This window comes from Helicoverpa zea, chromosome 25 (assembly GCF_022581195.2).
Source record: "Helicoverpa zea isolate HzStark_Cry1AcR chromosome 25, ilHelZeax1.1, whole genome shotgun sequence".
NCBI lineage: Eukaryota > Metazoa > Arthropoda > Insecta > Lepidoptera > Noctuidae > Helicoverpa > Helicoverpa zea.
In genome coordinates this window covers 1,813,808-1,831,658 of record NC_061476.1, presented here as the reverse complement: position 1 = coordinate 1,831,658, position 17,851 = coordinate 1,813,808, and the positions used below count along the sequence as shown (strand labels likewise).

Below are 17,851 nucleotides of genomic sequence, written 5' to 3'. Positions count from 1 at the left end.
GCGGGGACCACCTTGACCGCCACCAACGAAAATTCTGCTAAATGGTGCACAACCGAAATGACTATAAATAAGCCTCTGTTGGTCCCCGCCTGCGATGCTTTCCATCAATATTTATAAATTAAATATTATTGTGGGGCTTGTTTTACTCTTTTTTTAGTGTGCAGTCGGGTATTTTGTTTTTTTAATAATAATTCTTTTATTCCTTTATCTGTACTATATAACGTTGCTTCGTGCCGAATTTTAAGATTCTGAGTTCACGGGAAGTACCTTGTAGGTTTTGATTCCCTAGCGTGTGACGGAAATTCGTCTAAGGTGTCGGTAAAACTGCTGTATCTTTTGATCGCGTTAACTTAGAAGTTAGATTTTTCATTGCTTAAAGGGACAATAGACCTAGGTATTTGGTATAAATTTCAATTTGGTACCTTTATTCGTTCGTGAGAAATAAGGTAGTAAGTTTTATTTTAGTAAAATATTTTTATTATATTATATAACAAAAAAAATGAGATTTTCGCAATTTTTCCTATATTTGCATTATATAACAATGCTTCATGCCAAATTTCAAGATTCTGAGTTTACGGGAAGTACCCTGTAGGTTTTGATTCCTTTGCGAGTGTCGAGAATTTGTTGAAAATATCGACATAATCGGTTATATCTTTTGATTGGCTTGGCTTAGAAGCTTGATATTTTCACAGCCTAAAGGGACAATAAACCCGAGTATTTCATGTGAATTTCAGCTTGATACGTCCACGCGTTCTTAAGATAAAGGGTCTTGACAGACAGACAGACAGACAGACAGACAGACGGACAACAAAGTGATCCTATAAGGGTTCCGTTTTTTCCTTTCGAGGTACGGAACCCTAAAAAGAATTTTCTTAATAAAATATTTACATTTCAGGATATAATCCAGTTAATAAACGGCGATGCGGCACATTGGCTGGTCGGTATATCTGACGTTCCGAAGACATTCGGCTTGGAGTTACTGGATACGGTGCTCACGGACTTCTCGCCTATTTTCTTTAAAGTAAGCAATGTTATTTAATTTTAGTTTCATAGGTTACTAATAAAGTCCCTGTCACAGAAATTTTAAGCAGCCTTTATCTGGCAGATATCGTTAACTATCACATAACTAACTGACACCACACCACACCAGTGAAACTGGGCCTGTGTATTGCATTATTTACTCTAACTATATGGGTGAACTTCATCAAATAATTTGAATATATTTTGTTTATAGATAGCGGAATTCAGATTTCTGTTGAAGGAGCACGTGTGTGCCCTCATCATCAGGCTGTTCTCACCAAACGTCAAGTACAGGTAAGATGCTCATAAAATTGTTAAAAGTCTATTGGTCGATAGCTAAAGGCGAGAGCACATGGCAGCAGCATGGCAGCGCTTTGATATGAAATGATTTCATGCAAACAACATATATAAAAACGAGTAGTGTGAGGTTCGAGTCGAGTGGCCGGCAGCGACGCCGCGAGCGGCCGCGCGGCGCCGCTGTCATTCCGGTGTGACTCGGGCCTATCTGTGGCCAATTTTATGCAGTCGGGGCATGTGCGATCGGCAGCTCGAGCCCAGAACGTACCTAAAATGATATATTTCCATTCCATGCAGATACATTTTTGTTCGAAAAAATGGTAGTTTACAATTTATGTTTTATGTATTTTTTTTCCAGGGCAGCGTTCACGGGAGTGCACATCCCGGGCGCGGGCAGCACGGCGGGTGCTGGTGCAGGCGCCGCCGCCGAGCGGCCGCACTTCCCCGTCACCATGCGCCTGCTGCGCCTCGTGTCCGTCATAGTGCACAAGTATCATGCTGTGCTGGTATGTGTATTGTGTGTGTGTCCACCAGGGCAGCACTTCCCCGTCACCATGCGCCTGCTGCGCCTCGTGTCCGTCATAGTGCACAAGTATCATGCTGTGCTGGTATGTGTATTGTGTGTGTGTCCACCAGGGCAGCACTTCCCCGTCACCATGCGCCTGCTGCGCCTCGTGTCCGTCATAGTGCACAAGTATCATGCTGTGCTGGTATGTGTATTGTGTGTGTGTCCACCAGGGCAGCACTTCCCCGTCACCATGCGCCTGCTGCGCCTCGTGTCCGTCATAGTGCACAAGTATCATGCTGTGCTGGTATGTGTATTGTGTGTGTGTCCACCAGGGCAGCACTTCCCCGTCACCATGCGCCTGCTGCGCCTCGTGTCCGTCATAGTGCACAAGTATCATGCTGTGCTGGTATGTGTATTGTGTGTGTGTCCACCAGGGCAGCACTTCCCCGTCACCATGCGCCTGCTGCGCCTCGTGTCCGTCATAGTGCACAAGTATCATGCTGTGCTGGTATGTGTATTGTGTGTGTGTCCACCAGGGCAGCACTTCCCCGTCACCATGCGCCTGCTGCGCCTCGTGTCCGTCATAGTGCACAAGTATCATGCTGTGCTGGTATGTGTATTGTGTGTGTGTCCACCAGGGCAGCACTTCCCCGTCACCATGCGCCTGCTGCGCCTCGTGTCCGTCATAGTGCACAAGTATCATGCTGTGCTGGTATGTGTATTGTGTGTGTGTCCACCAGGGCAGCACTTCCCCGTCACCATGCGCCTGCTGCGCCTCGTGTCCGTCATAGTGCACAAGTATCATGCTGTGCTGGTATGTGTATTGTGTGTGTGTCCACCAGGGCAGCACATGCGGGCACTACTCACCTTACCTCTACGTAAGGTGAAACGTGTCAACGTCCATACCACGTTAAAAACACCGGTTCTCATCCGATCACCGAAGTTAAGCAACATCGGGCGCGGTCAGTACTTGGATGGGTGACCGCCTGGGAACACCACGGGACGCTAACGTTTTGCCCCCAGCGGGGTCCTGGTTTGCCGGGGCTGCGGGATTGTTCGAAAGAGTTACCGCGGCCCTGGTACATAAAAGACCTAGTAAAGAACACGATGGATTTTTAGTCAGTAAAAGTCTGACACTCCTTCATCGCTGCTAACCCACAGCGGGAGGGGTTATTTGATGACTTTTACCATCGATAAAAAAAAAAAAAGTGAAATATAAGCAAAACAAATAATAGCACAGTTTGCCCAAATTCAATGGCGGCCCTATCGACTATTGATATCAAAAAATGGATTCTGCGCCGCGATATTCCATGACGACAAAAATTTTGCAAGTACTATAATATAAATTGGAGACTAAAACGAACAAGAAAACACCTGACAACTATCACATTGCTATAATAATGCTTTCTTTGTTTCAGGTGACAGAATGCGAAATCTTCCTATCTCTCACAATAAAGTTCTTGGACCCAGACAAACCGATGTGGCAACGGGCGTTAGCTTTAGAAGTACTACACAAAATGACTATACAACCAAGTAAGTTCACTGTTTTTATATAGAAGAACAAGCATGTATCTACAGTACATTGTAATTCTGGAGGTAGCATTTCACTTTTTGCAGATATTGTAAAGCTTTCCCTGTCCGAAGTTGGCTGCTATGAACTTCGCAATATTAAAAAGAATATATGAACAAAACACAACTGCACATGTGTGAAACGGGTTCAGAATTGCAAAGTTATTTGGAACGAACTGCATTTATCATTGCATATATGCATTTATTAACATTTAAATCTTTTTTATTTTAGGTAATTTACAAAAAAAAAATCTTGTGGAAAGATTATAAAATTTATAATTTTTTGCTTGTATTTTTCCAAGAATAAATGTAAGACATTAATTAAACATTATCAAAATACTTACAGATCTATTAAAAGCGTTCTGCGAATGCTATGACATGAAGCCGCACGCGACGAACATATTCCAAGACATAGTGAACGCTCTCGGCGCCTATGTGCAGAGTCTGTTCGTCGCTTCTAATGTTAATACTGCTGCTGGTAAGTTTCATTACTTATTATAATGAGAAAAACAGCTACGATTATAATTTATATATCAAAACCTTCCACTTGAATCACTCCATCTATTAAAAAAACTCGCATTGAAATCTGTTGTCTAGATCTAAAGATCGCAGGGTGGGTTGCACCATATGCACCATGCACCATGCATGACTATAATGATAACAGAACCATAACCAAGCGTCAAATTGTCTGCAACGCACTCTTTTAGCATACATATGGACAGACTGCGGGATGTGACTTTGTTTTATTACTATTTAGTGATGATAAACTTATTTCTATCACTAATGGTGTGTTGTGCTAAATGAGTTGTTAAAAAAACAATAATAAAGTTTATTTTGTTCTTAAAACGAAATCCTAAATAGTGGGGATATATCATTTGAAAACTATTATGTCATTTATTTTTGTCTTTACATGAAAAATACTTGAACTGTAGGGTCATTAGACTTTATTTTCACAAAGTACAAACCCTACTCTCCCAAAACAAAAAAAATCTACAATTTTTTCTACCTGGCAACACCAAGAATCACCCATACAACTTATCAACCTCCGAGCTAATAACCCCAGGCACATAATCAACATCTGGCAACATTATAGCTTCGTCAATATCCGTTTCCTTGTACACTACAAAAGTGCCCCGCTGGTCTTCCTCGTCATACTCCTCCTCTTCAAAATCCTCGGTCAAGTCAGCTGGGGTCACGGTTGTTGGTGACCTTGAACTTGAACGTGACCGTGACCTTGATGTCGTTGGGACTTGGTGTTCTAGAACAAAGTAAAAGCCAGTATTTTTGAGAGTGAATGGTGCACGAAGTAGATATTGCAGTAGATTGTCCGATTAGTTTCCGCCAGCAGTTTCACCCGCGTTACCTTGGAACTACTCTGCGTATAAGGATAAAAAATAGTCTATATCCATCGAGGAAGGCTAAATAGACCGTCTAACACTGAAAGAATTTTCCAAATGTGTCCATTAGTTCTTGAGAACAGCGCGTTCAAAACCTAAAAAACTTTTCATCTTTAGCACATGTTACCATTTACTTAAAATAGTACACTTATGTACTTGAAGTCCTCAAAATTAAATCATCGGTCAAATTCCCCGAATCCAAATATCTGTTCTCCGTATAACTTGCATGGTGTTCCGTCACATTCGTCTCCCATTCATCATAATACTTCTCCTCATCGCTGCTATCGTCGCTGTCGCTGCCGTTAGCTGAGGAGTTCTGTTCCTGGTACTCCACCATCTTCAAGTAGATGTCCAGGAGTGGTCGGCAGCGCCTCATGCATGTACGGTAGCTTCGGAAACGGTTTGAGCGATAGTTGTTTGCGCAGCCTAGTCTTTCTCTGGAATTTGGAATTTTCAGATTCAGGTTTATTTATTTGTAAACATAGTTACAGATACACATGAGCTTGAGAATGTGTGTTTTAAATAATGAGCTGGATAGAATTTTTGAATTGGGCATACAGAAGATAGAAAGTCTAACCAAGGGTATCGGGATGTGTGGGTGACTGGGCTGAGAAGGGTATATAGACAGTCGCGCCATGATAAACACTGGTACTTAGTTGCATCTGGTTATACTGAAAGCCAACCCCTAAATACACAGTTGGCAAATAATGATGGTCTATGAACCTCAATTGACCTAGACCATGTTTTTTTTAACTCAATGGGATAAAAATCCACGAGTTTCGTGGATCCCTGTCGTGAGGGAACTACTTTCTTCATCCGGATAAATCTATGTTTTTGTTCCACCTATCATGTCAACCAAGATATATTCAATCTTTAATTACGTGCAGTTCTGTGCCAAGAAGTCGAAGGTCCACACTGGAGCCACCTCGTTGACACAGACTCCTGGCGAGAACCGTCTCGTGCACCGCATCCTCACCAGCTTGGCTAATACTTTGTTATGCTCCATATCCTCTATGACTGAAACATTATTTTTGAAATTAAAACTAATTTAGCAGCAACTTTTATGGGGAAAAATATTAAATTATTGACAGGTCATGATAGGCTCAGTCCTCAGTTAGTGTATGCTTTTGCCTCATCCGACTCTATAAAAATAAATGACACTTTACGTTGTAATTTTATAACTAAGGACGTTCTCACCTATCCAAACCAAATGTTTAGGCTTTGTTCGGACTACTTAGTAGATAATTTATGGGAAGTTTACACAAAATCGGTCGAGCGGTTCGTCATTTATTAAATTTTTTGTGACAAAATGGTGGACTTTATACGTAGCGAAGCACGCATGCGGGCACGCTATAAGCACGGACCACTATTTATCAAGAAAATATTGTGAAAACTCACAGTGTCTGTCGTGTCTATCTTCTTCTATACTGCCATTGACAAAACTTAACTCTGTCAGTATTATTATGCACAAGATTTTTGTGAACATTTTCGACACGTTTTTTTATTACTTTCTTCAATACTAAGTGACTGTTGACAAAAAGCATAGCTTCCTAGATTTTATTTTAAAATCTTGTAATATTTAATAACACTACAATTTTAGATGGTTAGAAAAATAATTAAAATAGTACGGTAGCTTATTAAAGATGACATGCAATAAGGCTAAAAGGCAAATAAAGAAAACGGAAGTAACACGTTCCCATGCGACGACTCCCATCAGTCGGATGAAAAGTACATAATTACGTAAAAACCCCTTATATATGTAACAAATCACCGCAGTCGGTTAAACTTTGGCGTGAAAACATATTGTCAGTAAAATAGGTTCTGACTCCAATGTTATTTACTTCCAGGCTCATCAGGTATACCGCAACAGTCAGGATTCTACTGGAAAGGAGTGTGGCTGCCACTTTGTGTTACCTTCGACCCTGGCACTGCTAAATCTGTGTAGTAAGTATTACGTCATTAATACTATACCACAATTTTTTTCTCGTGATTTCACTCGCGTCCCAGGGAAACTACTTCTCGTGCACTGGTAAAATATAGCCTGTGTTACTCGGGGATAGTGTAGCTTCCTAACAGTGAACAAATCATTCAAATTAGTTAAGTAGTTTCGGGCCTTTTAGGGTTAATTCAAATAACAAAAAAAATATCTTGATATATAATTACTACAGACTAACCACCCTCTTCAACTGTGCTTGAATTATTATTTATATAAGCCTGCTTATATACCTTTTCTCATTTATATTATTTCTTGTTCTTCCAGCATAGAGATGCTGGATCGATCAGAAGCACCGACAATACAGGATGGGTACGGCATATCAGTCGCCTACGCTTGTCTCATGGAGATTATACGGTCTATAGCCATCAGTGTCGAGGGAAGCGAGTATTTTAGGTAATAATATATACTAAGATTATGTTCCGTTCATGGTATTATCCCGTGTCCCGTGTGAAATAATTCTTGCACCTGGAAAAAAGTAAGACTGAATTTTTCAAATGGGAAAGTGTGTATTAATTTTTGAAAAATTCATGTGATTTATGCTGTCAAACAAAGAAAGTCTTCATATTTAATTTTGTGATACTCTACCCTAGAGTAGAATCTTCGAATTCGGAATACATTTTTCTATAATAATATTTGGTTAATTTTCAGGCTACAAGAAATGTATGAAGACATACAGAACGATACAGAAGAGAGAGAAATAAACTCTAATAAGAACGGAAATAACAAAGGTAGGGTAAATGGTTAGTTGCAATATCAAATTTCGTTACCCTAAACACAAAATATCTCAAAGTTAAGGTTAGGGTGTTTCGCATTGCGTATGAAAATTCCACTACACCCAGATAGCAATTTATAGTTTAGTGTCTCAAAAAAAAATGAAATGATCTAATAATATGCTATTTCCTGTTTAGTAGATGTGGACAACAAGACAGACAAAATAATAACGAACAACTCTCACAACGGGGAGGCTGATCAGAACTCCAACGTGGTCAAGAAGATTGAAGATGAAGTCGAGGATAAGGAGTTACAGCTTAGATTACAGGCAAGTATATATTTATCGGCCTATACTTTTAACCGACTTCTTAAAAAAGGCAGCTCAACAAAACACAGGAAGGGACAAAATAAAATTTAAGGCATGGCTCTCCAAGTCGCTGATAATATAACCACAGTAAACAGTCCTTGCAGGTGCCTACTTCTAAATCTTTAAAAGTTTTATTGTCCCTTTTAGTGTTTTTCCCAATGGCTTTTTTAAATATTAGACTAGGTACTTTCAGAGGTAGGTATTTTTAGAGGAACAAACATCTTTGCATACATAGAAACTTTCGCATATAAGTAAGATGCGGGTTTGTGTTTCCTCCCCTTTTCAACCTTTTCTTAAGGATATAAGGAATATATTTTGTTTACAGTTGCTGAAATCGTCATGGTGTGGTCTTGTATGGGGTTTGTCAGTATTAGCTGAAGCAAGTATAGGTGAACTGGAGAATATACTCCGTGCCATACAGACATTAGCCAGAGTCAGTGGGAAGGTGAGTTTTCATTAGAAATAGTAAATTAACAGCGCTAAAGTTTTTGATCTTCTAACTCAGTTTTAGATATATTTTTTAAATACATAGAAAAATAATATTCTTTTAGATAATGGCAGGATAATTATTTATTTATTTACATTCATGTCTATTGTCAAGAAAATTTCATTTTGATGGTGCTACTCTTCGCAAAAGTGACAAAAAAATTAATAACCATCCTAATTATAGCGAGATATTTTTTACACATAAATCTAAGTATCTGGTCTATATTTTGATAAAACTACTTCACAATGAATTACCCTTAAGAAAGAGTAACATTTACTACCATCCAATAAATTCTACATTTCCATCCCAGGTAGGACACTCAGTAGGTCGCGACGCATGCGTAAGCGCATTATGTCGCTGCGCCCTCCCAGCTCAATACGTAGTGCCTGCCCTCGGAGCCCTGGGCGCTCTGCCCTGCCCTTGGCGCCGCGAGCCGCCGCCGCCGCCCGACCCGGACTATAGGCATCAAGTTGTGTGGGTCGGGACTCCGCTGCCATCAGCTTCATTACCTACAGGTAACAGTGGCGAGGCGTCCTTATAAGCCGATTCCCATCGGCTTCCCTTTCGAATTTCAAGAAAGAAGCATAGGTATAAGTTATAATATAGGTATAGGTATAATTAATATAATCATTTAAACCACACAATTTAAATATGTAGGTATAACAAAACGCCTACCACCGTAAAAAAAATTGTCTATAAATTACTTGAAACATTTTGCTCCTACTAAATAAGCCGCGGCTTCCTCCTCCATACAAAACTACGCTTGCGTGACGTCATCCAGGCCGCGCCGCGCGATGTTCGCAAAATAAGGGCGAGCGGTAACCCGGCTCACGGAGCGGCTTCCACCAATCAAAACTCGCGAGTGAACGAGAAAGAACGCGTCAAGAGTCTACTGTGTCTGTCTACGCGCGAGTGACAGCGCTTTCTCAAATATGTAAACAAACAAATCAGACAAATTCACTCTCATTGTTCTTATTTTGTTTTAGATAATACCATTAACAATTTGTTCTTTGTATTACTTAATTGAATTTATTAGTGTGTGTATCATTTGGAAATAACATAGTTCGTGTGTGTGTTTTAGTTACATTATGTCAACATAGATGGCGTTGTGCATTTTTATGCAAATCCTGAATCGTGGTGTTAAGATTCTCCGCAATTTAATGACCCTAGTTGGGAATTTATTTATTTTTATGAATTCACCAACTATATAATTTTGATAATTTTGATTAAATAGTTGGCAGTATCATTACTCCCTACTAATTCCCGCGATCGCACTGTGTGACCTGGTACTCAGTACAAGTACAGTACTACAGTGTGTGTACCTAGTGAAAATAGAGATATCTATGTTGAAATGATGTATTTTTATACGTAGACAGTTGGCATCAGGTTTCTTTTTAATTTACCTATAGCATTTATCGCATTAGACTGTTTTCCGATCCGACAGATTGTTTACTTTTTAGGAAGGAACTTATTTTTCAAGGTTAAGTTTTGAGAATAAAAACGTGTTATAAAACTCGGGCACGCCGCCGCTCGGGTGAATTACCTACCAATATTACGTCTATATTAAAATTACTAACGTCCTGACGGATAAATACCTACGATAAATATCAATGGCTAACAGGCCGTTGTAAATTAAATACTTAAAATGTATTGTTTCTAGTGCCAAGTTTTCTCAGATTCTAGTAGTTAATATACCTAACTAAAGATAATAAAGTTTTATAGATATTAATAATCTGCCGAATTCCTCAAGAAAACATGTTCAAACTATCAGTCTCTCAGTCAGTGGTAAAAGGTGGACTGAGAAATTACCTCCATTACCTCTCCCCCCCATCCCAGAGTACTCCCCCCCCCAGTTTTTTTTTTTGCTGCGGCTTCCCTATTTCATTAAACCACCCTTCGCCACTGACAGGTAAGAATTCTTTAAAATCAAAAATCCAAATAGCAATCGAAAGTCATTTATTAAAACTTGGCTGCAAAACAGCACTTTTCGAACGTCAGAAAAATTTCAAAAGACAGCCCCCAAAACGCCCACCCTTCGCCACTTCTTATGTGTTTTTGCTGGGAAGAAGTGGCGAAAGAAGAACAAACTCCCTAGCAACACATATAAGATTGGGTAACTCAATAATCTTTACAGACGGGAGTTAGCACCCCCTGACAACATAGACACTTCTCTGCCGTTTCTTATTAGACAGTTTTTAAGAGATATAGGGTTCGTGGCTAAGTAACAACAGCACTGGTTGGTAGATCAAATGGTTATGCACCGCTTGTCGCCATCGGTCCCTGGATCCTTATCATGACGAGTATCTCCGTGTTTCGGAAGGCACGTTTAATTGGTGGGTTCTATCATTGGAATATCTTTGGCAGTCAATACGGACAGTCAGAAGCCAGAATAGTCTGACAACCAGTTACCAAGGGCTGTCGCGTTGCCTAGGACAGCGGTTCCCGAATTCTTTTGGCTTCGGAACCCTTTTCGTTTCACCATTTTTCGGCGGAACCTTAGCTTAAGTAAGAAGTAAACTAAAGACGTAAATACACTTAGGTACGGCTCGTAGCGTGAGGTAGCGCACCAAATGGTTATATGGTTAGAGACATATTCAGTATAATCAGGCGTAGCATGGCTATCTGCCACACGGGCCAGAAAACAATTTAGCCGCCCTTGACTTTGTGTATTATGTGAATAGTTTTCAGTTTACAAACTGACAAAGTAAACGCAAAAAGAAATATATTGGGTTTGTACAGGTGCGAGGCGAGCGAGCGCGATTTTTTTAACTAAAAGAAGAAGTTCCAAACACCCGCTAGCATTGAAAGACATTCAGTGGTAGCCGGTACCTCGAGCGAAGCGAGCGCGAATTTTTTTTAGTTTAAGTACCTACACAAAATAAACAAAACCACTGTAAATTAATAAGGTCTCAAAAAGTACAATATCCATAAAATATCCAAAAAAGCAAATGCAAATGAATAAGAAGCAGCTAGCGAAGAAAGCGCTATTGCTTTTTCTGAACCAGAGGAATAAAAAATAAACATCAAAGGAAACCTCGACGGAAGAGCGCGAAATTTTTTCGGTGTTGGATACCTGAGCAATTAAACGAACATAAAAGCATCCCAGGTAACATGGAGTCGCGAGCGAAGCGAGCGCGAAATTTTCGGATTCGCGGAGGTGCAAAAATTGGAAATAATGACACTTTGATTCATCGTAAAAATAGCCACTGGAAATACTCGTAGGTATGCCGTGTCATTTCACGTCCTGTCAAATGTATGAAAACGTATAATCCCGGCGATGAAATAAGCCCAAAAAATGCGGTGATTTTTGGCCGACTCGCTACCTATTTTTGCCGATTGCCGAAGACCTGGAGTTATTAAGTTAATCTACAATTTGTAAAAAACGGAATTAAATTATCTGCCGCCGTGGCCTTCCCCCGCCACTTGTCGCGAACTCGTACTTAACACTCCCGAGTGTTACTCACCTACATGGTACCTAAATGGAATTTTGGAATGCAATATTTAAAACAATTTAATATTTAATATTGTCAAAAGTGAAACGATTTACCATATGGAAATCTTGAATTTTCCATGGAACCCCTGAGGGCCTGTCACGGAACCTCAGGGTTCCGCGGAACCCCATTTGGGAACCTTTGGGAGCGCGACCTAGGTAACTGTGCCAGAGAGAAGGCTGATGATGAGATTTCAAGAGAAGGCAGATAATTACATTTTTTGGAGATTTAAATAATAATAATCGTTTTTTACTTTCCCCCAGGCCAACAGCAATCCTTCGTGATGGTGACCTCTCGTCACGTGACGGCGATGAAGGCGTTGCTCTGCGCCGCACAACGCGACGGCGACACTATACAGCAGGCGTGGTTGCCTGTGCTTACTACGTTGCAGCATCTGGTTAGTGTTGGACTTTTATGTCTTTGATACAAGTTTAGTTTTTAACTATTCCAAATATAAAATCCCATAGTTCATCATTGTGTATCTTAAAGATTCTAGATTGTTTTCTGTATTATCTGTGAGATTTCTTTGAGTCTGGAACTGTTTTTTTTTACTTGCCATTATTTTAATTTACTAATGAAATCAAGATATCCGGCCTACCTTTTCACGAAAAGACCAAATCATACCTCTGTACGCCTCGTCTCGGCACTCTCGGTCCCTCATATCTGAGAATCGTGGTCATTAATAGGATTGCATCTGAAGTGGATCTGCCTCCACCGGTTTTTGTCAATCATCTCTCAATATGATACAAAATTTAGTTAAATAAATGTTATATTATTATTACTGCAGTATTTCTAAAGAAACTAAAATCTGTTTATCCCTTAGGTTTGGATCCTGGGCCTCAAACCTTCAACCGGCGGCAGTATGAAGGCGAGCCGCGCAAGCGCAGATGCCAACGCCGTAATGAGCACTTCTGCTGTCATGGCCGATCTACCTGGTAAGTAACATATCGATTATTGTGAACTTAGGTATCGATAAACGACTAGTCTAGACGCCGTTTTGACGAAATGTTGCACACAGTCAGTAAGAGTCTGACACTCCCTCACGCTGCTACCTATAGTGGAATGATTTCCCTTCAGAAAAAACTTGATTCAATCAGTTTACTATTATACATATGTTAGGCAATTTTTGTAGAAAATTGAAAGATGAATTTAAAAATGAGTTTCTAAGCAGAATTATAACTGTAATAAAATTATGATTTTGATGTGTGCTCTGTCAGTGCACAGGTGACTGTTTTCGCTTCAGGTAAAGAGCAAATAAATGTGTTTTATTTATGAATTGGTGTGCAGCTGTGTAAACATGTTTAATTTGCACAATACTATTAACTTTAACATTACATTTCTAAGCACCCATAATTTCAATATAAACATGTATTTGTAGCAATTCTGATCGTCGTCTGGCGTTTTCATTTAAACTCAAAAAGATACTTGTTTACCTATTTGTGCCAAACGTGGTAAACAGCACATATCCATCATAATATAAAAATAATTAATATGTTTCATCTACAATACGCCAAAAGTGACGCTTTAGTAACTAACACGAGCAACTAACATAGCAAGTATAACAAAGATGGCCGCTGCCCTCAAGCTGCGCAATCGCATTAAGTTTGTATTATAGTTGGGCTTCGTTCCGAGTTTTTATTGAAAAAACGATTGGAAGTAAAATAGTATAATCCGTACACAAAAAAACACAATACAATATTTAACACAAGGGAGCTTAAGCACCGGCACGCGAGCGACGCGGGCGTCCGTCAACAACCGGAGCGCATGCGTCGTGCTTCGCGGTTGCTCGTGCACTGTCGGCTCTCCGCGCGCGCCGCAAAAGCTGCGCGGCTGTTCCACTTTTAATTATTTCGGTAGCGAGCCGGCGCGCGTCTTAATCTAGAGGGGCGCGGAGGGGCAATAGGCAAGGTCCGCGCTACATCCTCCCCCTCCAAGTCAGCGGAAACTTGTGGAGCTGGCTTGGGAACCGACTTTTTTGGTCTACCCCTACTCCTAACTTGAGCCAGATCAGATTCACCTATGTAAGGTGACAGGAGGCTGGCATGGCACTTGCCGCGAGGTTTATTATTCTTGTCCACGATTTCGTACGTGGTTGGAGATACTATTTTCACTATACGAAACGGGCCTTCGCGACGCGGTGCGAACTTACTAGTACAGCCTTTTTCGGCCTGACTAAGGCGATGGCTATCCACGAGGACGAGGTCACCCTCACGATAATCGGGTCCGGGTCTACGGCTTTTATCCGCAGCTTCCTTACGGATGTCCTGCTGTCGCTCGATTCGCCACTTCACTTCTTGCAAGCGACTTGCAAATTCTTTGAGATACGGCGTAATTTGAGGCACATAATTCTCTTGGTCTATGACCGTCCTTAAGTCGTGGGCTACGTCCACCGGGGACCTAAACTGGCGTGCGAATGTCAGAAAGGCAGCGGTATGACCAGTACCCTGATTAGGTGCTGTATTCAACGCGAATCGAACAGCTGGCAATGCCTCAGGCCAACGTCGATGTTCTGGGTCTATTAAGATAGCCAGCATCTCTTTCATTTCCCGATTTTTCCTCTCTGCGGGATTGGCCTGGGGATGATAAATTGGCGTCAGATTCTGATTCACTCCGAGAACGTACATAGCCTTCTGCATTACGGCCGAGACAAATTGGGTACCATTGTCGGAGATCACCCGACGGGGAAAACCATATCTTAGGAAAACTTCTTCAATTAGTATTTTAGCGCAATTTTCTGCGTTGGCTACGGCTAACGGGAACAACTCCACCCATCTGCTCGCAGTATCCTCGATCAGAAAGATCCATTTCTCGCCCTTACTACCCTCAGGAAGAGGTCCAAACAGATCTATAGCGAGAACTTCAAATCGCTGTTGCGGGACAGGCGTTTGCAGTAGGCCGGCCGGTTTAAAATTGGTTGCCTTAAATTTCTGGCATAGATCACAAGCCTTAAGATACCTTGCTACGTATTGACGCATATTAGGGAAGTAAAATCGTTCCTTAATCTTCTTAAGGGTGCGTTCCAAGCCCAAATGTCCAGCTGTGGGAGCGTCATGGAGTTCTTTCATAATCTCCTCGCGCATCGACTCGGGCACCACCAGCTGGGGCTCTTCGGATTCACCATCCGGATCGAAGCGGAACAAAACACCTTGTGAAAGATAGTACCCACGATCCGTCCATCTGTTGTATGCATCGTTCTCTTCGAAATCCGTGAGTATTTTCTTGATTCCAGGATCTTCGAGCTGAGCTACTCGCAACTCTTCGGAGCTTTTGTGAGGTAAGTCTACTGAGACGGGACACAGATCACAGGTATTGACATCGACCTCTGATGCCTGGCATACCGGACGGCTAAGAGTGTCAGCGACTACGTTGACCTTACCTGGAGTATATTCTATGTCCAGGTTATAAGATTGAATTTTCAGGGCCCATCGAGCTAAGCGGCCACTTGGTGTCTTCAGTGACAGCAACCACTTCAGTGGCTGATGATCGGTGGCGACGCGAACTTCGGCGCCTTCCAGGTAACCCCGAAACTTTTCTAGAGCCCATACCACAGCTAAAGCTTCCCGCTCCGTTGTGGAGTAATTTTGCTCTGCTGACGTTAACAGTCTACTGGCATACTCAATAGGCTTCTCAGACTTTGGATCCGGACCCTGCATTAACACTGCACCTAGTGCATAAGCACTGGCATCTGTGCGTAGAATAAATGGCTGGTCAAAGTCTGGCTGTCGCAGGATGGGACTAGTGGTAAGTCTTCGCTTGAGCTCGTTGTAGGCATAGTCTTCCTCTTCAGTCCATTTCCAAGGTTTATTCTTCTTGGTGAGGTCGGTCAAGGGTTGCGCAATTTCAGAGAACTGACTAATAAATTTGCGAAACCATGAACAAGTTTGTAAAAACGTTTTAAGTTGTTTCAAATTAGTCGGTGGGGCCATATCCACCACGGCTTGTACCTTCTTTGGATCGGGTTCGATTCCTTTAGCGGTAATGACGTGTCCAAGGTAGGCTACTCTCTCTCGAGCAAATACGCATTTTTCTCTATTTGCCTGGAGATTAAATTGACGTAGACGATCAAATACCTGGTGTAAATCTTGCAGATGCGCATCCAGGTCTGCTGAGATAACCAGAATATCGTCTAAATAAGCCACGACAGTCACATCCTTCAATCCAGTACGAAAACGATCCATCAATCGCTGAAATGTTGAAGGTGCATTCTTTAATCCGAACGGCATGCGTTTAAATTGAAACGTTCCGAAAGGGGAAACGAACGCCGTCTTATGTCTGTCTTCCGGGGCCACTTCAACCTGCCAGTAGCCTGATTTTAAATCTATGGTGGACATCACACAATTACTCTTTGTGGAAAACAGAATGTCATCGATCAGGGGCAGCGGGTATTTATCTGTACGTGTCACCGCATTTAACTTCCTGTAATCAACGCAAAATCTTATTTCACCATTCTTCTTAGGAACCAGGACAATCGGGGAAGTCCATTCTGACTCGGCTTCCTCAATGACTTCGAGTTCCAACATCTTATCAATTTCGGCCTTAATAATTTCCTTCTTGGCCGGATTCATACGATAAGGCGGTGTAGAAATAGGCGCGGCGTTACCTGTATCGATCCTGTGTAGGGCAAAGGGCGTCGGCCCTCCCCCTGCACTGAAGACATCGCTGTTCTTTTCTAGCAGTGCAGCCAATTTCGACCTATCCGCTGATGACAGGAGAACGCCCTCGGACTCGCGGAGACCCATCGCAGAACTAGTTACCACACGATCCTCGCATTCATATTGTAAATCGCATGAGCCTACATCGCGTAAAGTGAACCGATTCTTAGCAAAATCGAGTACCATGCCAGCGTCCTGTATAAAATTCATTCCTAACAATGACTCAGTTGCGCCAGGCAGGACCATGAAGAGTGTGTCAATTGCCACTCCCCGCACCTTTACAATGGTTGAGGCTACTTCTACGATTTGAACGCGCAGCGTTCCATCCGCGAATTTAAGTTCCGTTTCTACACTTTGAAACAATTGGCCATTGGCCCGCATATGTTTAGCTAAACTTTCACTGGCAACGGATTGTTTCGCACCAGTGTCTAATAAAGCGGTACCGTTAGCACCAAACACTTCTATATTTAATAGGGGACGCACACGCGGTTTAAATACAGTATTACACGCCGACAACGACTGAAATGTAGATGTCGACGGCGCAGAACGTCTTTCCTTGCACACGCTGCAGTTTGACCTCGTAACACCGGGCGCACCGCATCCGAAACATGTTAGGGAAGGGCGCAGCTCCGGTTGTGCAACTGCAGCTGGTTCGTTCTTAACTGGCTCCTGCGCGGGATTACTTTTATTTAATAATTTACGGCACTCTTCCTTTAGGTGGCCGAACATTTTACAAAATGAGCACCTCGGTCTGACCCTGACTTGAGGGGCTTGGTCCACAGTTCTGGTCGCAGGAGTATATGAAGACGTCGACGGGTGGACGAGTGGAGGCATCGGGGCGGCTGTCGCAGGTTGTGCCCTTCTCGCAGGTGCAGGAGCGCGCACTTCCTCGAGCACATCCTCCACTGACCGGGCGTGCTGTAGTAGCTCGGAAAACGTGGAGAAAGAGTTTCTCGCTACTCGCTCGCGTATTCTTCTATTAAGGAGCCCGTACACCATATCCAATTGTACTGGGTTTTCAGGTAGGGTGCGCGGCGGTAACTGAGCAATAAGTGCTCTTACTCTGCACACGAAAACGTCCGTGCGCTCCTCAGCTTGCTCTCGACTAAAGATCTCTCTGTAGACTCTGTGAGGCGGAAGTCGTGGACCAAAAGTCTGCTGAAGTAACAGAATGGCTTCCTGCCAAGTCGCGACTGAGTGACGAACTCCTTGCCACCAGGTAGCTGCAAAATCAGTCAGCAGTATTGGCAGGCCTCTTAGTGCAATCTCGTCACTAACACCAACACAGTCCTTGTAAATCTGCACGGCGTCGGTAAAGGCACGTACATCACCGGACCCATTGTATCTCGCCGAGCA

At 42.2% G+C, this 17,851-nt stretch overlaps 1 protein-coding gene and 1 pseudogene across 6 annotated transcripts in view; both read left to right on the top strand.

The window, feature by feature from the left end:
- Positions 1–17,851, top strand: part of LOC124642622 (protein MON2 homolog) — a 63,076-nt gene that overhangs the window by 11,154 nt on the left and 34,071 nt on the right. For 4 of the 6 annotated variants that reach the window (XM_047181134.1, XM_047181132.1, XM_047181131.1 and 1 more), the window contains 13 exons: positions 896–1,021; positions 1,235–1,314; positions 1,676–1,823; positions 3,244–3,358; positions 3,741–3,872; positions 6,639–6,735; positions 7,052–7,180; positions 7,436–7,515; positions 7,696–7,826; positions 8,191–8,310; positions 8,663–8,867; positions 12,107–12,240; positions 12,667–12,778. In XM_047181134.1, the coding sequence (XP_047037090.1) occupies positions 896–1,021; positions 1,235–1,314; positions 1,676–1,823; positions 3,244–3,358; positions 3,741–3,872; positions 6,639–6,735; positions 7,052–7,180; positions 7,436–7,515; positions 7,696–7,826; positions 8,191–8,310; positions 8,663–8,867; positions 12,107–12,240; positions 12,667–12,778 (1,609 nt within the window). The other 2 variants (XM_047181133.1, XM_047181135.1) reach the window with 2 other exon arrangements.
- Positions 2,718–2,836, top strand: LOC124642836 (annotated as a pseudogene).